This window comes from Bos taurus, chromosome 15 (assembly GCF_002263795.3).
Source record: "Bos taurus isolate L1 Dominette 01449 registration number 42190680 breed Hereford chromosome 15, ARS-UCD2.0, whole genome shotgun sequence".
In the NCBI taxonomy this organism is placed as follows: domain Eukaryota; kingdom Metazoa; phylum Chordata; class Mammalia; order Artiodactyla; family Bovidae; genus Bos; species Bos taurus.
Window position 1 is genome coordinate 16,106,584 of NC_037342.1, and position 19,859 is coordinate 16,126,442.

The 19,859-nt window shown below is 38.1% G+C and overlaps 1 protein-coding gene across 5 annotated transcripts in view; it reads left to right on the top strand.

Annotated features, from left to right (window-relative positions):
• The window catches only part of CWF19L2 (CWF19 like cell cycle control factor 2), a 138,375-nt gene that overhangs the window by 19,874 nt on the left and 98,642 nt on the right, over positions 1-19,859 (top strand). For all 5 annotated transcript variants that reach the window (XM_005215777.5, XM_024975723.2, XM_059875072.1 and 2 more), the window contains 2 exons: positions 577-696; positions 10,984-11,077. In XM_005215777.5, coding sequence (XP_005215834.1) covers positions 577-696; positions 10,984-11,077 — 214 coding nt within the window. The remainder of the gene's footprint in view (positions 1-576; positions 697-10,983; positions 11,078-19,859) is intronic.

The following is a 19,859-nucleotide window of genomic DNA, read 5'->3' on the forward strand; positions in this document are numbered from 1 at the left end:
CCTGTGGGAAAGTTAACATTTATCCCTAGTCTAGTCTCTCAGGGTTTTCTGCTTCTGATTGTTGACAGGGAAGTGGTACTTCTCCCCTTATGTACTTGAAGCTTTGTACTGTTATATCTATCTGACCTTTCTATAGTTAGTGGAGTTCAAGTCACAGTTTTTCGCTTCACTGCATGCCAAAATTTTATTAGCAATGCTCTTAGTTGAATAGGTCACAGTTTTGGGTTATAGTTCATATGCCAAAGAAGACTGTTATTTTTATATTGTTAGCAACAGTGAAGAAAGAAAGGTGGGAAGAACTAATGTCTGAGTGCCTGTTTTGTATCAGGCATTGAGCTAGATGCCTTAAGTCAGTTTCTTGTTAACTCCTTATAGCATTCCTGAAATGTAGGTGTTTTTACCCATTTTTAGAGGGAAGAGTTATGGCTTACAGAGACTAAGAAACTTGCTAATAAATTATACAGCCATGTGTCTTTAATCCAGGTTTCAATGCCCCTAGGATCTCTAAAATTTATTACTAAATGTTTAGTGTTGTTCTAATCAATTTATACTGAAGTGACTTCTTTTTCTTAATAGAGGGATGAATGGATGACTGTTGATTTTATGTCTGTTAAAACTGTGTCGTCATCATCACTCAAAGCTGAAAAGGAAGCTGCAAGGAAAACACAGCAAGAGAAAACCCAGGCACTTGAACAGGTAAGAGAATATTTAAAATACTTTACCTTTCTAATTTGCCTTTAAGTGATACACATGTATATAAATGCAGTTTTACTTGTAAGATATTATTTTTTGTGGTATTTAATAAAATCAGTGGGAACAACTATGAAATGTGATATAAGTTCTTTAAAAAATTTTTTTTTGCCGGAAATAAGTATAAATGTATGTTGTATTTATAATTCTAGGGCATATATGGCTGAGTATAGAATTTGGTTTACAGCTTTGATTTATAAGGGTTTAGGACTTGAACCATGTTATATATGTGGTCTGAAAATCTTTGAGGTGAGAATTTAAAGTATTCTTGAGTTAGTAGTGCCTTGAAGTGATTGGCAAAAGTAACTATTGGTCCTTTCTAGGGGATGACCCTATCAACTTAGGCCTCACATGTCTCTCAGAAACAAGTTCTATGGCATTGAAGGTCATAAGCTAAAATCATAAAATACATGAAAATGTAATGATGGTCTGTAAATGAGATTCACTTGAAACAATAAACAACAGATGAATCGATAAGGAAGTTGTGGTACATATAAACAATGAAATATTCAGTTCAGTTCAGTTGCTCAGTCATGTCCGACTCTTTGTGACCCCATGAATCACAGCACGCCAGGCCTCCCTGTCCATCACCAACTCCCGGAGTTCACTCAAAGTCACATCCATCGAGTCGTTGATGCCATCCAGCCATTTCTCATCTTCTGTCGTCCCCTTCTCCTCCTGCCCCCAATCCCTCCCAGCATCAGAGTCTTTTCCAGTGAGTCAACTCTTTGCATGAGGTGGCCAAAGTACTGGAGTTTCAGCTTTAGCATCATTCCTTCCAAAGAAATCCCAGGGCTGATCTCCTTCAGAATGGACTGGTTGGATCTCCTTGTAGTCCAAGGGACTCTCAAGAGTCTTCTCCAACACCACAGTTCTAAAGCATCAATGCTTCGGCACTCAGCTTTCTTCACTCTCCAACTCTCACATCCATACGTGACCACTGGAAAAACCATAGCCTTGACTAGACAGACCTTTGAACTCAGCTATAAAAAGGAGCACATTTGAGTTAGTTCTAATGAGGTGGATGAATCTGGAGCCTATTATACAGAGTGAAATAAGTCAGAAAGAGAAAGACATATACTGTATGTTAATGCATGTATGCAGAATTTAGAAGACAGTACTGATAATCCTCAGAGAAGGCAATGGCACCCCACTCCAGTACTCTTGCCTGGAAAATCCCATGGATGGAGGAGCCTGGTGGGCTGCAGTCCTTGGGGTCGTGAAGAGTCGGACACGACTAAGCGACTTCACTTTCCCTTTTCACTTTCATGCATTGGAGAGGGAAATGGCAACCCACTCCAGTGTTCCTACCTGGAGAATCTCAGGGATGGGGGAGCTGGTGGGCTGCCATCTATGGGGTTGCACAGAGCTGGACACGACTGAGTGACTTAGCAGCAGCAGCAGCAGCAACCGATGATCCTACTTGCAGGGCATCAAAGGAGACACAGATTTTGGACTCAGTGGCAGAAGGCGAGGGTGGGATGATGTGAGAGAATAGCATTGAAACATGTACGTTACCATATGTAAAATAGATGACCAGTGCAGGTTTGATGCATGAAGCAGCACACTCAATGCCAGTGGTGCTCTGGGACAACCCAGAGGGATGGGGTACGGAGGGAGGTGGGAGGGGGGTTCAGGCTAAGGGGAGACACATGTATACCTGTGGTTGATTCATGTTGATGTATGACAGAAGCCATCACAATATTGTAAAGTAATTATCCTCCAATTCATTGATTTTTTAGAAAAGAAATAAATATCTATACCAATAAAAAAACACTAAGCAACAGAATCAGCCCCATATCTGATCTAAAACCTTTTATCTTTTGGAATATTTAATAGCTTTATATAGTAACAGCAGGAATAGGAAATATGAATATGGGATAAAATATTAATAACATGGATTTGAGACAGAGCCAGTACGAACTTGTAGAAATGACAAATATGAGAGTTGAAATTAGAAAACTTGTAAATGGTCAAACAACAAACAGCTGAACACAGTATTAGATAACAAGAACAAGAAAATAGTCTTTAAGAATTTACCTTGAGAGCTACTGTATAGCACAAGGAACTCTGCTCAGTGTTGTATGGTAGCCTGGGTGAAAGGGGAGTTTGGGCGAGAATGGATACATGTGTATGTATGGCTGGGTCCCTTTGATGTTCACCTGAAATTTGTCACAGCATTGTTTGTAAATCAGCTTTACCCGAATACGAAATAAAAAGTTTTAAAAAAAGAATTTACCTTGAATGCCACATAGAGGCACAAATAAATGAAAACTGTGAAGGAGTGATCGTGAAGTCCTGTGATCAATTTTTTTTGTTTTGTTTTGTTTTCTTTCCCCCTCAGTTCTGTTTTAATTTTGAAAATGTTGGTGTGGTAATCTGTATTGGCTTTATAATTAAGGAGCTGTCCATTTGGAACTTCAGGGCCAGGCATTTTTGGAACACCTTTATTTCTGTTTTGTCTCTGAGTTAGACCTGAAGAAGTTGGGACTCAAGGGCAAAGTAGCATAGGGAGATATCCAGTGGATAGTAGAGCAAGAGAGAGGAGTTGTATGATGTCAGGAAGTTGATTTTACCCATTGCTGTCACATGCTTGCTTCTGAAATCATGCTCTGCTCTTTGTAGGCATGAACAGTCTGGTCTGTTAGGGTATCACTGGCTTAGGATCTTAGGTTTTGCACGTATTCAAGCCTGTTCTCTATATCAATAGAACGTAGTAAATTCTTCAGTATTTTTAAGTAGATCGAAATAATAATTAGTTTTTCTTAGAAATACTATTACAGAAAACCTTTCCTTTCCTAAGAAACTGTAGTACTTTGACATGCTTATCAACTTTCTAGCACTGAATTTGGAGAAGGCAGTGGCACCCTACTCCAGTACTCTTGCCTGGAAAATCCATGGACAGAGGAGCCTGGTAGGCTGCAGTCCATGGGGTTGCTAAGAGTTGGACACGACTGAGCGACTTCACTTTCACTTTTTACTTTCATGCGTTGGAGAAGGCAATGGCAGCCCACTCCAGTGTTCTTGCCTGGAGAATTCCAGGGATGGGGGAGCCTGGTGGGCTGCCATCTATAGGGTCGCACAGAGTCGGACACGACTGAAGTAACTTAGCAGCAGCAGCAGCAGCAGCACTGAATAACAGGCTTTCTAATTAATATAATCTTTTCTTACAAATTCTTATATATAAACTTCTCTGATTCAAGTAAGTTAGCATCTGTTGATCTGCTCATTTGATAATGTAGTTTTTGTCTTTTGCACCTGTATCATTGTTTTCACTCCTGTTCCTGCTCCTCTAGTTTGAATGCCAGTTGTTAGTTGTATGTCTTCTCCTCTCTGCCTCATTTATGTCCTCTCTGCTGGACCTGAGTTAGTATGTGTAGTGACTGAGGAGAGCCCCTGAAACTAGGAAACATACAAGGTTAAATATTATTGTGGTTCAGGCCATGGTTTAACTCTTGCCTGGGCAGTTACAATAACACCCCCCCCCCCTTTTTTTTTTCCCAGCAGCCTTGCACCTGATGTCAGATTAACTTTTTCAGAGTACAGCTTCTGTCATGGTCTTATTACTCTGTTTAGAAGTCTTCAGTGATTCAAGTTAATGAGAATGTGTCTTTGCCATTTCTAGTATTTCCTTTTCCACAGATGAAGCTCTGCTAGTGGTGTTTTGTGCTCTACCCTCCTTTCTCATTCTGTCCTTGAGGATATGAAGTACTTTTTCTATTAGAAAATTTGCAAAGAATAAACTGGGCATGCTTGGCTTAGCCCTGCCTTTCCTTCCTATGGAACAGACTGCAGAGATTGTGTGGCGAATGAGATGATGTGGGGGTTCAGTTCAGTTCAGTTCAGTTCAGTCGCTCAGTCGTGTCCGACTCTTTGCTACCCCGTGAATCGCAGCACGCCAGGCCTCCCTGTCCATCACCAACTCCTGGAGTTCACTGAGCCTCATGTCCATCGAGTCAGTGATGCCATCCAGCCATCTCATCCTCTGTCGTCCCCTTCTCCTCCTGCCCCCAATCCCTCCCAGCATCAGAGTCTTTTCCAATGAGTCAACTCTTCGCATGAGGTAGTCAAAGTACTGGAGTTGCAGCTTTAGCATCATTCCCTCCAAAGAAATCCCAGGGCTGATATCCTTCAGAATGGACTGGTTGGATCTCCTTGCAGTCCAAGGGACTCTCAAGAGTCTTCTCCAACACCACAATTCAAAAGCATCAATTCTTCGGCGCTCAGCCTTCTTCACAGTCCAACTCTCACATCCATACATGACCACAGGAAAAACCATAGCCTTGACTAGACGGACCTTTGTTGGCAAAATAATGTCTCTACTTTTGAATATGCTATCTAGGTTGGTCATAACTTTCCTTCCAAGGAGTAAGCATCTTTTAATTTCATGGCTGCAGTCACCATCTGCAGTGATTTGTTCATCACATTCTACACCTGGGAAAGTCTGCCTCATTGCGGGGTTCAGTTAACAGATGCATTTGGTGTCCACTGAAAGAAAAATTCCACTTTAGCCTTCATTAACAATAAAGGTTGGAGAAGGCAATGGCACCCCACTGCAGTACTCTTGCTTGGAAAATCCCGTGGACAGAGGAGCCTGGTGGGCTGCAGTCCATGGGGTCGCTAGGATTCGGATATGACTGAGTGACTTCAGTTTCACTTTTCCCTTTCATGCATTGGAGAAGGAAATGGCAACCCACTCCAGTGTTCTTGCCTGGAGAATCCCAGGGACGGGGGAGCCTGGTGGGCTGTCATCTCTGGGGTCTCACAGAGTCGGACATGACTGAAGCAACTTAGCAGCAACAATAAAGGTGATTTTTGTCTTTTATTTCTTTTTCTTTTGTGTGTGTATGTTTGTGTGTGTGTGAGTGAGTGTTTGTTTCTTACCTTGCTCAGAGCCTAGATTGAAAAGAAAGGAGCTATATTTATTGTTCTTTTTTAAAGACCTCAAAATGCTGCCTGCAAATGGAGTCCAAACAGATTGGACTCTTTTCTTTTGGGTGATTTGCACTTCAACCAAAATAGTTAATTACTTTGTGTTTTTCTGCAATTTCCTGTCTCGGAATTTTTGTTCATCTGGATTTTTCTAAGTACATGCCCTCTATGTCTCTATGGCTGCATCTTGTTTATCCTTCAAGGCTTAACTTGATATATATGATGAAATTCTTACTATTTCTCTTGATTGAAATAAATCTCTTCTTCCTTTATGTTTCCATAGTACTTTATTTGTTCCTTTACTTTCTAGTACTTGCAGTTTTCTATAAAGTGCTCTAATTTAATAGTCTTATTTTACTTCCCTTATGAGATTATACACTTTTTAGAAAACTATATGTGCTGCTTTATTCCTTTTATACATTTGAAAGGGAAGAATATTTAATATTCTTTTACCCATGAATTTATTTTGCTGCCTTGTAAATACCTGGATTTAGTCCTAATGTTTCATAACCTGTAGTAATTTTTGATTTTTGCTTAGGTAAAAATTCAGATTATTGTTCAGGAGTAAATCATCTAGATAATGAGTGAGACTGGCCAGTTTTCAAACATCCACAGACCAGTTTGAGTATGTTATGCCTGGCACATCATGTTAGTCTCTTGTTTCTTTCTTCAGATGATGGTTAGCATTTTAATTTTTTAAAATTTTTGTAATTGGTATTTAAAAGCTTTATTGTGCTTTTACTTTAATTTTATTTTTTATTGAAGTGTGGTTTATATTCATTATTAGTTTCAGGTGTGCAACATTGTGATTCAGTATTTTTGTAGTTTATAAAACAGTGGCTATACTTCCCTGTGCTCTACAATATGTCCTGTAGTTTATTTTGTACATAGTAGTTTGTACATCTTAATTCCCTACCCCTGTTGAACCTCTTGACATTACCTTTCCTTACTGATGACACTAGTTTGTTCTGTGAGTCTGTTTCTGTTATTCATTTATTTCACACATAAGTAATAACTGCAGTGTTTGTCTTTCTCTGCCTTGGCTTATTTCACTAAGCATGATATGCTGTAGGTTCATCCATGTTTTTGCAAATGGCAGAATTTCATTCTTTTCATACAGTTGAGTAATATTCCAGTATGTGTGTGTGTATCACAACTTGTTTATCCATTCATCTATTGATGGATACTTAGCTTTCTTCAATATTTTGACGGTAGTGAACAATTCTGATATGAACATTTGAGTACATATGTCTTTTTGAATTAGTCTTTCATTTTCTTTGAATATATACCCAGGAATGCAATTTCTGGATCATATAGTAATTTTGCTTTTATTTTTTTTGAGGAACATTCATACTGTATTCCATAGTGGCTGTCTCAATTTACATTCTTTCCTAGAATGTACTAGGATTCTTCTTTCTCTGCATCACCAACACGTTATTTGTGGTCTTTTTGAGAAAGTGAAGAGGAACTAAAAAGCCTCTTGATGAAAGTGAAAGAGGAGAGTGAAAAAGTTGGCTTAAAGCTCAACATTCAGAAAATGAAGATCATGGCATCTGGTCCCATCACTTCATGGGAAATAGATGGGGAAACAGTGGAAACAGTGTCAGACTTTATTCTTTTGGGCTCCAAAATCACTGCAGATGGTGACTGCTGCCATGAAATTAAAAGACGCTTATTCCTTGGAAGGAAAGTTATGACCAACCTAGATAGCATATTGAAAAGCAGAGACATTACTTTGCCAACAAAGGTCCATCTAGTCAAAGCTATGGTTTTTCCAGTGGTCACGTATGGATGTGAGAGTTGGACTGTGAAGAAAGCTGATCGCTGCAGAATTGATGCTTTTGAACTGTGGTGTTGGAGAAGACTCTTGAGAGTCCCTTGGACTGCAAGGAGATTCAACCAGTCCATTCTGAAGGAGATCAGCCCTGGGTGTTCTTTGAAAGGAATGATGCTAAAGCTGAAACTCCAGTACTTTGGCCACCTCATGTGAAGAGTTGACTCATTGGAAAAGACTCTGATGCTGGGAGGGATTGAGGGCCGGAGGAGAACGGGATGACAGAGGATGAGATGGCTGGATGGTATCACCGACTCGATGGATGTGAGTCTGAATGAACTCCGGGAGTTGGCGATGGACAGGGAGGCCTGGCGTGCTTCGATTCCTGGGGTCGCAAAGAATCGGACATGACTGAGCGACTGAACTGAACTGATGATAGCCATTTTAACAGGTGTGAAGTGACATCTCATTGTGGTTTTGATTTGCAGTTCCACAGTGGTTAGTGATGTTGAGCATTTTGTCTTGTGCGTGTGTGCTAGCTGTGTTTTGGCACACATAGGCGTTTGGAAAAATGTCTATTCAGGTCTTCTGACCGTTTTTTAATTGAGTGGTTTACTTTTTGATATTGAGTTGTAAGAATTGTTTGTATATTTTAGATATTAACCTGTTGTCAAAAATATTATTTGCAAATGATATGACCAATATTTTATTTTAGAGATTGATTCTGTTGATGTATTTTATTTCCATGTCATTCCTTTTACTTACTCAGTAGTCTTTCATAATCTAACTCTGCCGTTTTGTAAATTTCCATTCCACTTTTGTTGTTTTTCACTCTTACAAACTATTACAAGCAGTGCTAAATTTCTCCATAGTACATATTTAGAAGTGAAATTGCTAAGTTATGAAGTATGCATGTATTTTCTTTACAGACACTTGCAAAGACATAGTATCTGTGTATTGTCCCTGAACAATGTATGTTTCTTTACCATACTTAGTGTCTGTATTGTCATACTTAATTTTTGTCATGCTGATTAATGTGTAAGAAATTGTATTTTGTGCATTAATATGCATTCCTCTGACTACTAGGGAAGATCTCTTCATTGTTTTCTTCTGTCATTTAGATTTCTCATAATATGAGCTGCCTATTTATGTTTTCTGTTAATTTTTGTTCTGGGGTTGTCTTTTTCTTACTGATAGTAGTTCTATATATATTCAGTCGTGTGTCTTTTTTATACTTTCAGGTAGTATCTCATAATTTGTATTACTTGTCAGTTGTCCACCTCAGTATGTAATTTTAGTCTTTGTTATCCTGTTGAGTATCTGATGCGTATCTCTTTGAGTGTCTGAGAGCACTGGAAGGAATTTCTTGATTGTAGATACTAGGTATGTTATAGTAGACTAAAAAAGGAGGTGACAGAATCTTTTTGTATATACTATAAGAAGTCAAATCATACTACTTTGTTTATCCCTCCAAGTTAACCTTTAACTAAAATTTTTTGTTTGTTTTTTATTTTTTTCTATTTTTTGGCTTGCAGCACGTGAGATCTTAGTTCTCAGACAAGGGATTGAACTTGCTTACTCTGCAGTGGAAACGTGATATCTTAACCACGGAACTGCAGAGAAGTCCCTAACTTAAATTTTGTTCATTGAAGATTCTGTACTTTTTTGTCAGCTCATGAATATGTTTCAAATGCTTTAAAATTTTTATTTTCACCAAACATTTTTGTTTTCAAAGGTTGGTTCATATTACTAGAAACTAACATTTAATTCCTTCTATTCTTTTCTATCCAGTTGCCTTTATTATTTCTAGTAATTGCAATTTTTAGTTCTAAGAAGCATTTTCTGACCCCCTAAGTCAAATTGGATACCCCTAGTATATGTTTCTGTAGTAATTTTATAGTGCTTATCTATATTAATATTGCTGTCTTTCTCCTTTCTCAAGGCCATAATTTCTTTGATGGTAAGAACTATGCCTGGCTTGTTAATTATAGCCTCAGTGCCTAGCATCCCTCATCACTCAATGGTAAAGAGTCCACCTGCAATGCAGGAGATGTAGGTTTTATCCCTGGGTCAGAAAGATCCCCTGGAGAAGGAAATGGCAACCCACTCTAGTATTCTTTCCTGGAGAATCCCATGGGCAGAGGAGCCTGGCGGGCTATAGTCATGGGGTCGCGAGAGTTGGTCATGACTCACGACTAAACCACCACCACCAGTGCCTGGCATAGCGCTTGGAACATGGTAGACTCCCGTGTTGTTACTAGGTTATTATCCTCTCTCTCCTGATTACTGTCACAGTTTTCTGACTGGTTTCCTACCTCTAATGTTGCTCTTCTCCAGTCTTTTGTCCATTCTGAAACCAGTTTGCTCTTTGTATAATACAAAGCTGATCGTGTTTATGACTCACCATTGCCCCAGCATGAAGCTCCAATAGCTGTTTCAAGTGGCTCCTGTGACCTAGCCTCTGATTATTGTACAACCTAATCTCTTGTTGCTACTCATTCGTGCTTCTAAAGTTTTATTTAAGTCTGAATTACTGTCTTTCCTAAAACTGCAGTGCTTTTCCTTTCCTCTAGGGTTTTATGAACATGCTTTTATTCTTGTCCTTGGCGCACCTTAATGCTCTCGGTACCCACAAAAGAAACTGGCTAATTCTTACTCGTTCTTAGGTTTAATACTCCTCATAGTACTTCCTCTAGGAAGTCTTTGATTTGTCACCGTGAGAGGAGTTTGAATTGTATATGGTTTTAGCACTCTGTACTTCTGTCTTCAAAGCACTTGTCAATTACTTGTATATTATCTATATTCCTCACTATCTTATAAGCTAGCAAGGGCTGAGTTAGCGGTATTGACTGTTTTATCTTCTGCATCTAACACAGTTCCAATTCATGGTAGGCATTCAGTAAATACATTGAGTGAATGTTAATTTAGACATTATTTCCTCCAAGTTGGAAGAAGTGTGTCTTAAGAGTGTTTTATCAGTTGCTTCGTTTACTATTATTTTCTCCCATTCTGAAGGCTGTCTTTTCACTTTGCTTATAGTTTTCTTCATTGTACAAAAGCTTTTAAGTTTAATTAGGTCCCATTTGTTTATTTTTGCTTTTATTTCCATTACTCTGGGAGAAGGTGAGGGTGGGATGATTTGAGAGAATAGCATTGAAACATGTATATTACTGTATGTGAAATAGATTGCCAGTCCAGGTTCGATGCATGAGACAGAGCACTCAGAGCTGGTGCACTGGGATTGACCCTGAGGATGGGATGGGGAGGGAGGTGGGAGGGGAGTTCAGGATGAGGTACACATGTATACCCATGGCTGGTTCATGTCAATGTATGGCAAAAACCACTACAATATTGTAAAGTAATTAGCCTCCAATTAAAATAAATAAGTTAATTGGGAAAAAAAAAAGAGTGTTTTAATATTTCCCTAAGGTTGCAATTGTTAACTGAGTCTCAGATTTTTAATGTATTAATATATTTTATAGTGGGGTTATTTTAAAATTAAAACCTCTAAAAATGTTTTATTCCAGTCCAGACTGCTGGAAAGAGAATTGAATCCATACTGGAAGGATGGTGGGACAGGTCTTCCACCAGAAGACTGTAATGTATCATCAGTCACTAAAGGTATCTTTATATTTTGCTTGTAGCCACATAAACATTTCTTGTTACTTGGTATTCCTAAGGGAATGACCTGAGTCTGCTAGTAGATTGGCAAGATGTATTATGAATTCCAAAAATGAATAACAATCCAAATCAGATTTTGAGATGTATTAAATCTGAATTTTATCACTACTTATTTAAATATTTCTGCTTGATGCTATAATTTTGATCAAGTCTGAAAACATCTGTGTCTGTTTATATATTTGCAAAACAATGATGTATATTGATTTTTTGATGTGAAATTTGTAGTTTTCTATTATGAACATCTATGGATTATTGCTAAAGGTTCAGTTTACATATAGGAAAGCAATGATAAAACATTTGCAGTCTTTGAAGACCTTATTTAAATTACAAGAACTTGGCAAGATTATTTTACCTTGAATATGGTAGCAAATTGATCAAATATTTTTATACTCAATAACATTTTTATATTTTAGTTTATATTTTGAATGGACTAATGCCAAGCATGGTTCTGTAAAGATATAATTTTGTTTTGGTTTGTTACATTATATGTGTGATGTATGCATGCTCAGTTGTGTCCAACCCTTTTGTGACCCCATGGTCTATAGCCTGCAGGCTCCTCTATCCATGAAATTTTCCAGGCAAGAATACTGGAGTGGGTTGCCATTTCTTCCGGGAATCTTTTCAACCCAGGGATTGAACCCACCTTTCTTTCACCTCCTGCATTGGCAAGCGGGTTCTTTACCACTGCGGCACCTGGGAAGCCCTTTACAAAATGTATAAAGTGTTAAGGTTGTGAAGTTCCATGAAAATAATGTATAAGTATTAAATATGTGATTTCATATCTTTAGAAGTTTTTACTTTGCCACCATTTATAAATTTGTGTTGACCTTAGGATAGTGCTGTTACTTTGCAGCAGATGGACAGAAAATACTTAAGCTATATAATCACACATAATTTAAAAAATACTTATATGCCAATTAAGTGTTACATTGACAACTCAGTGAAAAGTTTAATTAATTACAGTTAACCAAGTATACACATAGTAATATTATAAATTTTTATCTTTTCATCTTAGTGATTTCTCAACAGAATGTTCTCTTTCTTATTATGCACAGTGTATTTTTATTTTGGCCATTTATCATGTTCCTTTATATTTTATGAGAGATGTCCCTGGAGCCACCTTATAGGTTCCTTTTATTTTGTACTGATATTATTAGTAATTATAGCCTTTTCTTTATTGCCTTTCATCATGGGCAGAAATGTCTCTGCTGGGCTATATAATAATAGCTATAGTCATATAAAGGTGTCTTTGAAATACTGAGTTTTAGAAATTTAAGAGTTTGAGGATCATAGGTTTTCTCAGTGAACCGTTATGTAGGACTGATTAAAGCCTTTACCAATACCTGTTTTCAGAGAACAGTCAATAAGTTCATATATGGGAAAGACTTAGAATTGATAAATCCTGTCCTTGAGTATATGTAGTCAGCAGGTTCTTCACTGATTGAAGACCCAAAATTCTACCCTGAGTAGTATCTTTCAGCTGGCTGATCCAGCAGAATCAAAGGCAGTAGGAGAAAAATGACCTACACAAAGGCTTTAGAGAGCCTGTTTCTGTTCCCTTTCACATCATATTCTCACTATTTCCCTCTCATATTTATTTAGGAGGAAGAATGACAGAAAGCTCCAAATGTCTGTCAGACATTCATATCCCAGAGTTGAAATTAAGCTTTAAAAAATGATCTACAGGGTTGTTGTTTTTTTTTTTTTTTTGGCATATGCAGGTAGTGTAGTCATTCTGTTTAGACTAGTGGTAGAGTTGAAACTATAAGACACCTGAAAGTATTCATATTATAAGAGTAATACTAAGAATGTATGTAGAGCTGGTGTTTATATCGAAGGACTTGGACTTTGGAGTTTGACTTCTTGAGATTAGAATTTTGGCATTTCCACTTATTAGTTCTGTGATTTGGGGAATGTTTCCTGACCTCTCTGAGCCCAGTTTAAATGTAGTAGAAAATAATGGTATTTCCTGTCTTATACGGTTATTGTGAGAATTAAATGAGAAAAATCTTTTATCATAGTATCTGCTGCTGCTGCTCATGTCCGACTCTGTGCGACCCCATAGACAGCAGCCCACCAGGCTCCCCCATCCCTGGGATTCTCCAGGCAAGAACACTGGAGTGGGTTGCCATTTCCTTCTCCAATGCATGAAAGTGAAGTCTCTCAGTTGTGTCCGACTCTTAGCGACCCCATGGACTGCAGCCTACCAGGCTCCTCCATCCATGGGATTTTCCAGGCAAGAGTACTGGAGTGGGGTGCCACTGCCTTCTCCGTCACAGTATCTAGAACATAGTAGATGATAATGATGATGTCAAATAACTGTCCTTAAGAGGAAATGTTTTGGGAAGATTTTATCAACAGATTTTTGTGTGTGTGATGATTGAAGTGCCACATACATACAATAATTAATGTTACTCTTAATATTTTTTCCTTAGAGAAAATTAAGTGGAAAAGTAAGCATGTTTTCATTGTCCATACAAAATTATCTTCAGTCATATTTTAGTAATGGGAACATTTGTACAATTTTTAAGTTTACATGGCACATTTTTGTATTAGCTTATTTTCAGTAATAGCCATGCGAGGGTAGCAAAGTAGATGTCCCAATTGATTATAGTTAATATCTAATTTTCAGGAAACTAAGACTGAAATTGGTCAAGTTATTTGCCTATAGTCATGTGAGTACTACTTAAACCCAGCTTTTCTTTCTAATTCTAATATAGGGTTAGTTACTCTAAATTTTCATTAGAGGACTTTGTTACCATGTAGTGAGTAAAAATTCTTGCTTTAAATCTCTTTATTTTTGTTCATCGAATCGAGTTTTTCCCTCTTCATTTTTTGGCTTTCTCTTATAGAACCTTTTGAGAAAAAATTTAAAAGGTAATTTAAATCAACTGCCTTATTTTACAGATAGACAAAGTTTGAAGGCGTTAATGACTTGCTTACAACTGTTTAGTAATAACAACAAGACTAAAATCTAGGTCTCCTGGTACTGAGTTTATTGCTACTTTCATATTATTCTGTCTTCTGAGAAAAATGAGGATATGGCACCCCACTCCAGTACTCTTGCCTCTTCAATTTTTTTCAGAAAGTTTGAGATCAATAAGTGTTTACTCTTTTCTAAATGTTGCATAGAATTCACTGTGAAACCATGTGGTCCTGGGCTGTTATTTGTTGGAAGATTTTTAATCACAGTTTCAATTTCATTACTTGTGAATCTTCTGTTTATAATTCTATTTCTTCCTGATTCAGTCTTGGATGGTTGTACCTTTTTAAAAATCTGTCCATTTCTTCCATGTTGTCCTTTTTATTGGTTTGCAGTTGTTGTATTCTTTGTATTTCTGCAGTGTCAGCTGTAACTTCATTTCTCATTTCTAATTTTACTGATTTGAGTCCTCACTTTTTTTCTTGATGAGTCTCAATGAAGGTTTATCAGTTTTATCTATCTTCTCAAAGATCCTGGCTTTTTATTTCATTGTTCTTTGCTATTCTTTTCTTTGTTTCTATTTCAGTAATTTTTGTTCTGATCTTTATAATTTCTTTCTACTAACTGTGGGTTTTGTTTGTTCTTTCTCTTGTAGCTCCAAGTATAAGTTTAGGTTGTTTGAGATGTTTTTTCTTGTTCCTTTAGGTGAGATTGTATTGCTATAAAGTTCCCTCTTAGAACTGCTTTTGTTGCATTACGTGGATTTTGACTACTCATGCTTTTGTTGTCATTTGTTTCTAGGTTTTTTGATTTCATCTTTTATTTCTTCTGTGATCCACTGGCTATGCAGTAGCGCATTGTTTAGCATCTATATGTTCGTGTGTTGTACAGTTTTTTCCCTCCTGTAATTGATTTCTGATTTCATACCATTGAGGTTGGAAAGGATGCTTGATATGATTTTAGTTTTCTTAATTGTACCAAGGTTTGATTTATGACCCAAGCTATAGTCTATCCTGGAGAATGTTCCATATGCACTTGAGAAGAAAGTATACTCTGCTGCTTTTGGATAGAATATCCTATAAGTATCAGTTAAAACTATCTGGTCTAATATTTAAAGCTTTTTGTTTCCATATTAATTTTCAGTCTGGATGATCTGTTCATTAGTGTAACTGGGATATTGACGTCCCCCACTATTATTGTGTTACTGTTGATTTCCCCTTTTATGGCTGTTAGCACTTGCCTTATGTATTAAGGTGTTAGACGCATAAATATTTACAGTTGTTATATCTTCTTCCTGGATTAAACCCTTGATCATTATGTACTGTCTTTCCTTATCTCATGTAAACAGCCTTCATTTCACAGTCTATTTTGTCTGATATGATTATTCCTACTCCAGTTTTATTTTGATTTCCATTTGCACGGATTACCTTTTGCCATTCCCTCACTTTCCATTTGCTTGTCTATAGGTCTGAAGTGTGTCGCTTTTAGACAGGTTATATACAGATTTTGTTTTTGTGTCCATTCAGCTGTGTCTTTTGGTTGGAGTATTTAATCCATTTACCTTTAAGTTAATTTTTGATATGTATGTTTCTCCTGCCATTTCCTTAATTGTTTTGAATTTGTTTTTGTAAGTCTTTTTTTTCTCCCTTCCTCATTTATTCTCTTATGTTTCTTGCCTAGAGAAGTTCCTTTAGCAGTTGTTGTAAAGCGGGTTTGGTGGGGCTTTATTCTCTTAGCTTTTGCTTATCTATAAAGCTTTTGATTTATTGAATGTGAATGAGACTGTTGCTGGGTAGAGTATTCTTTGTTGTAGATTTTTTTCCTTTCATCACTTTAGATATATCCTGTCAGTCTCTTGTTACCTGCAGAATTTCTCCTGAAAAATCAGCTGATAACCTTATGGGGATTCCCTTGTATGGTGTTTGTTGCTTTTACCATTTTTTACTTTGTATTTAATTTTTGTTAGTTTGATTAATATGTGTCTTGTGTTGATTCTTGGGTTTATGCTGTATGGGACTCTCTACATTTCCTGGACTTGGGTGACTGTTTCCTCTCTTGGGAATTTTTTGACTGTATCTTCAGATATTTTCTCAGATCCTTTCTCTTTTTCTTCTTCTGTTGGGACCTATTTAATTTGAATTTTGGTACATGTAGTTTCAGAGGTCTCTTGAGAGTGTATTCTTTTCATTCTCTTTTCTGTATTGTGTTTTGTGCCAGAGATTTCCAGTATTCTGTCTCCTGGGTTACTCATCTGTTCTTCTGCCTTAGTTATTTTGCAATTGATTCCTTCTAGCGTATTTTCAATTAGGTTTTTGTCTTACTCATTTCTGTTTAGTCTTTAGGTTAAAATTTCCTTGTACCTTCTTGATCCTTGCCTTCATTCTGTTTCCAAGATCTTGGACCACCTTCACTTTCATTACTGTGAATTATTTTTCAGATAGATTGCTTATCTCTTCTTCATTTAGTTGTTCTTGGATGTTTCAATCTTGCTACATCATGTCATCATATTTCGTTGTCATCTCATTTTTTCTAGCTTACTGTTTGTTGTCTCCTTTCTGCAGGTTTCCAGTGGCAGTTCCTCTTGCTTCTGTAGTTTCTTTCCTGGTGGGTGTGGTTTCTCCAGAGGCTTATGCCTTTATATTTTTAATCTGAGTTTGATTTGCCTTGGAAACCTTGGAAACAACAGAATGATCTCTGTTTATTTCTGAGGCAAACCAAGTAATCCAAGTCTATGCCACAACCGCTAATGCTGAGGAAGCTGAAGTTGAATGGTTCTATGAAGACCTACAAGACCTTCTAGAACTAACACCCAAAAAAGATACCCTTTTCATTATAGGGGATGGAATGCAAAAGGAGGAAGTCAAGAGATACCTGGAGTAACAAGCAAATTTGGCCTTGGAGTAGAAAATGAAGCTGGTAAAAGTCTAGTAGAGTTTTGCCAAGAGAACACACTGGTCATAGCAAACACGCTCTTCCAACAACACAAAAGAAGACTCTACACATGGACATCACCAGATGGTCAGTACTGAAATCAGATTGATTATATTTGCAGCTAAAGATAGAGAAGCTCTATACAGTCAGCAAAAACAAGACTGGGAGCTGACTGTGGCTCAGATCATGAATTCCTTATTGCAAAATTCAGACTTAAATTAGAAAGTATGGAAAACCACTAGGCCATTCAGGTATGATCTAAATCAAATCCCTTACAGTGATACAGTGGCAGTGACAAGTAGATTTAAGGGATTAGATTTGATAGACAGAGTGCCTGAAGAACTATGGATGGAGATTTATAACATACAGGAGGCAATGATCAAGACCATCCCCAAGAAAAAGAAATGCAAAAAGGCTAAATGGTTGTCTGACGAGGGCTTACAAATAGCTGAGCAAAGAAGAGAAGCAAAAGCCAAAGGAGAAAAGGAAAAATATACCCATTTGAATGCAGAATTCCAAAGAATAGCAGGGAGAGATAAGAAAGCCTTCCTCAGTGATCCCTGTAAAGAAATAGAGGAAAACAATAAAATGGGAAAGACTAGAGATCACTTCAAGAAAATTAGAGATACCAGGGGAACATTTCATGCCAAGATGGGCTCAATAAAGGACAGAAATGGTAGGGACCTGACAGAAGCAGAAGATATTAAGAAGAGGTGGCAAGAATACACAAAAGAACTATACAAGAAAGATCTTCATGAACCAGATAACCACGATGATGTGATCACTCACCTAGAGCCAGACATCTTGGAATTTGAAGTCAGTGGGCCATAGGAAGCATCACTACGAACAAAGCTAGTGGAGGCGATGGAATTCCAGTTGAGCTATTTCAAATCCTAAAAGATGATTCTGTGAAATTGCTATAGTCAGCATGCCAGCAAATTTGGAAAACTCAGCAATGGCCACAGGATTGGAAAAGGTCAGTTTTCATTCCAGTCCCAAATAAAGACAATGCCAAAGAATGTTCAAACTACTGCACAATTGCAGTCATCTCACATGCTAGCAAAGTAATATTCAAAATTCTCCAAGCCAGGCTTCAGTAGTAGGTGAACTGTGAACTTCCACATGTTCAAGCTGGATTTAGAAAAGGTAGAGGAACCAGATATGAAATTGCCAACATCTATTGGATCATTGAAAAGGCAAGAGTTCCAGAAGAACATCTACTTCTGCTTTATCAATTTTGTGTGGATCCTTGTGTGGAGCCTTTGTGTGGATCACAACAAACTGGAAAATTCTTCAAGAGATTGGAATACCAGACTATCCTACCTGCCTCCCAAGAAACCTGTATGCAGGTCAAGAAGCAACAGTTAGAACTGGACATGGAACAACAGGCTGGTTCCAACTTGTGAAGTGAGTGCATCAAGACTGTATGTTGTCACCCTGCGTATTTAACTTATATGCAGGATACATCATACGAAATGCCAGACTAGCTGAAGCATAAGCTGGAATCAAGATTGCCAGGAGAAATATCAATAACCTCAGATATGCAGATGACACCACCCATATGGCAGAAATCCAAGAAGAACTAAAGAGCCTCTCGATGAATGTGAAAGGGGAGAGTGAAAAAGTTGACTTAAAATTCAACATTCAGAAAACTGAGATCATGGCATCCAGTCCCATCACTTCATGGCAAATAGGTGGGGAAACAATGGAAACAGTGACAGACTTTATTTTTTTGGGCTCCAAAATCATTGCTGATGGTGACTGCAGCCACGAAATTAAAAGATGCTTGTTCCTTGGAGGAAAAGCTGTGACCAACCTAGACAGCATATTAAAAAGCAGAGACATTACTTTGCCAACAAAAAAGTCCATGTAGTCAAAACTGTGGTTTTCCCATAGTCGTGAATAGATGTGAGAATTGGATCAGAAAGAAAGCTGAGCACCAAAGAATTGATGCTTTTGAACTGCGTTGTTGGAGAAGACTCTTGAGAGTCCCTTGGACTTCAAGGAGGTCAAAGTGGTCAATCCTAAAGGAAATCAGTCCTGAATATTCATTGGAAGGACTGATGATGAAGCTGAAACTAGTTCTTTGGCCACTTGATGGAAAGAACTGACTCATTGGAAAAGACCCTGATGCTGGGAAATACTGAAGGCAGGAGGAGAAGGGCATGACAGAGATTGAGATGGTTGGATGGCATCACCGACTCAATGGACATGAGTTTGAGTAAGCTCCGGGAATTGGTGATGGACAGGGAAGCCTGGTGTGCTGCAGTCCATGGTGTCGCAAAGAGTCGGACACTACTGAGCAACTGAACTGAACTGAACTGTAGTAATTGGAGCCTGCCTTCGATATTGAGTGGGCCCTCGTAGTTGCTCTGTCGCTGTCACTGCCCTGTCACGGGCAAGGTTTCCTCCCTAGTTTTTAAAGTGGAATTTCCGAAATCTGTTTCCCAGCTGTAATTCTGATCTGCTCTGTGATGTAGGCAGGATTAGAGCACTCCCGCTTGTAGGGAAGCCTCTGAATTTTACTCTTTTGGAGCTGTTCACCTGTTATTTTACTCTGTTGTGTCCCCTTTCAGCTGTTTTGTGTGCTCACAACTTGCACTCTTGTGGGTGCTGCTCTGGGTCCCGCCTTAACTGTAAGTATGCCTGCAATTGGCCCTGGTGACTCTTCAGGTGTTGTTTCACATGTCCTCCAGCACGGGTCCGCTGAAGTTAGGTATCAGTGCTGCAGTAGTCATTCAGCTGGTCACGCTGTGAGCTGTGGAGGCAGCTCGGACTCTGGTTTGTCCCTATCTTCACATGTACCTGTCTACAGAGTTCACAGCTGCTGTAGCCCATCCCAGTTGCAAAGTACTTGTTGTTCTTTTG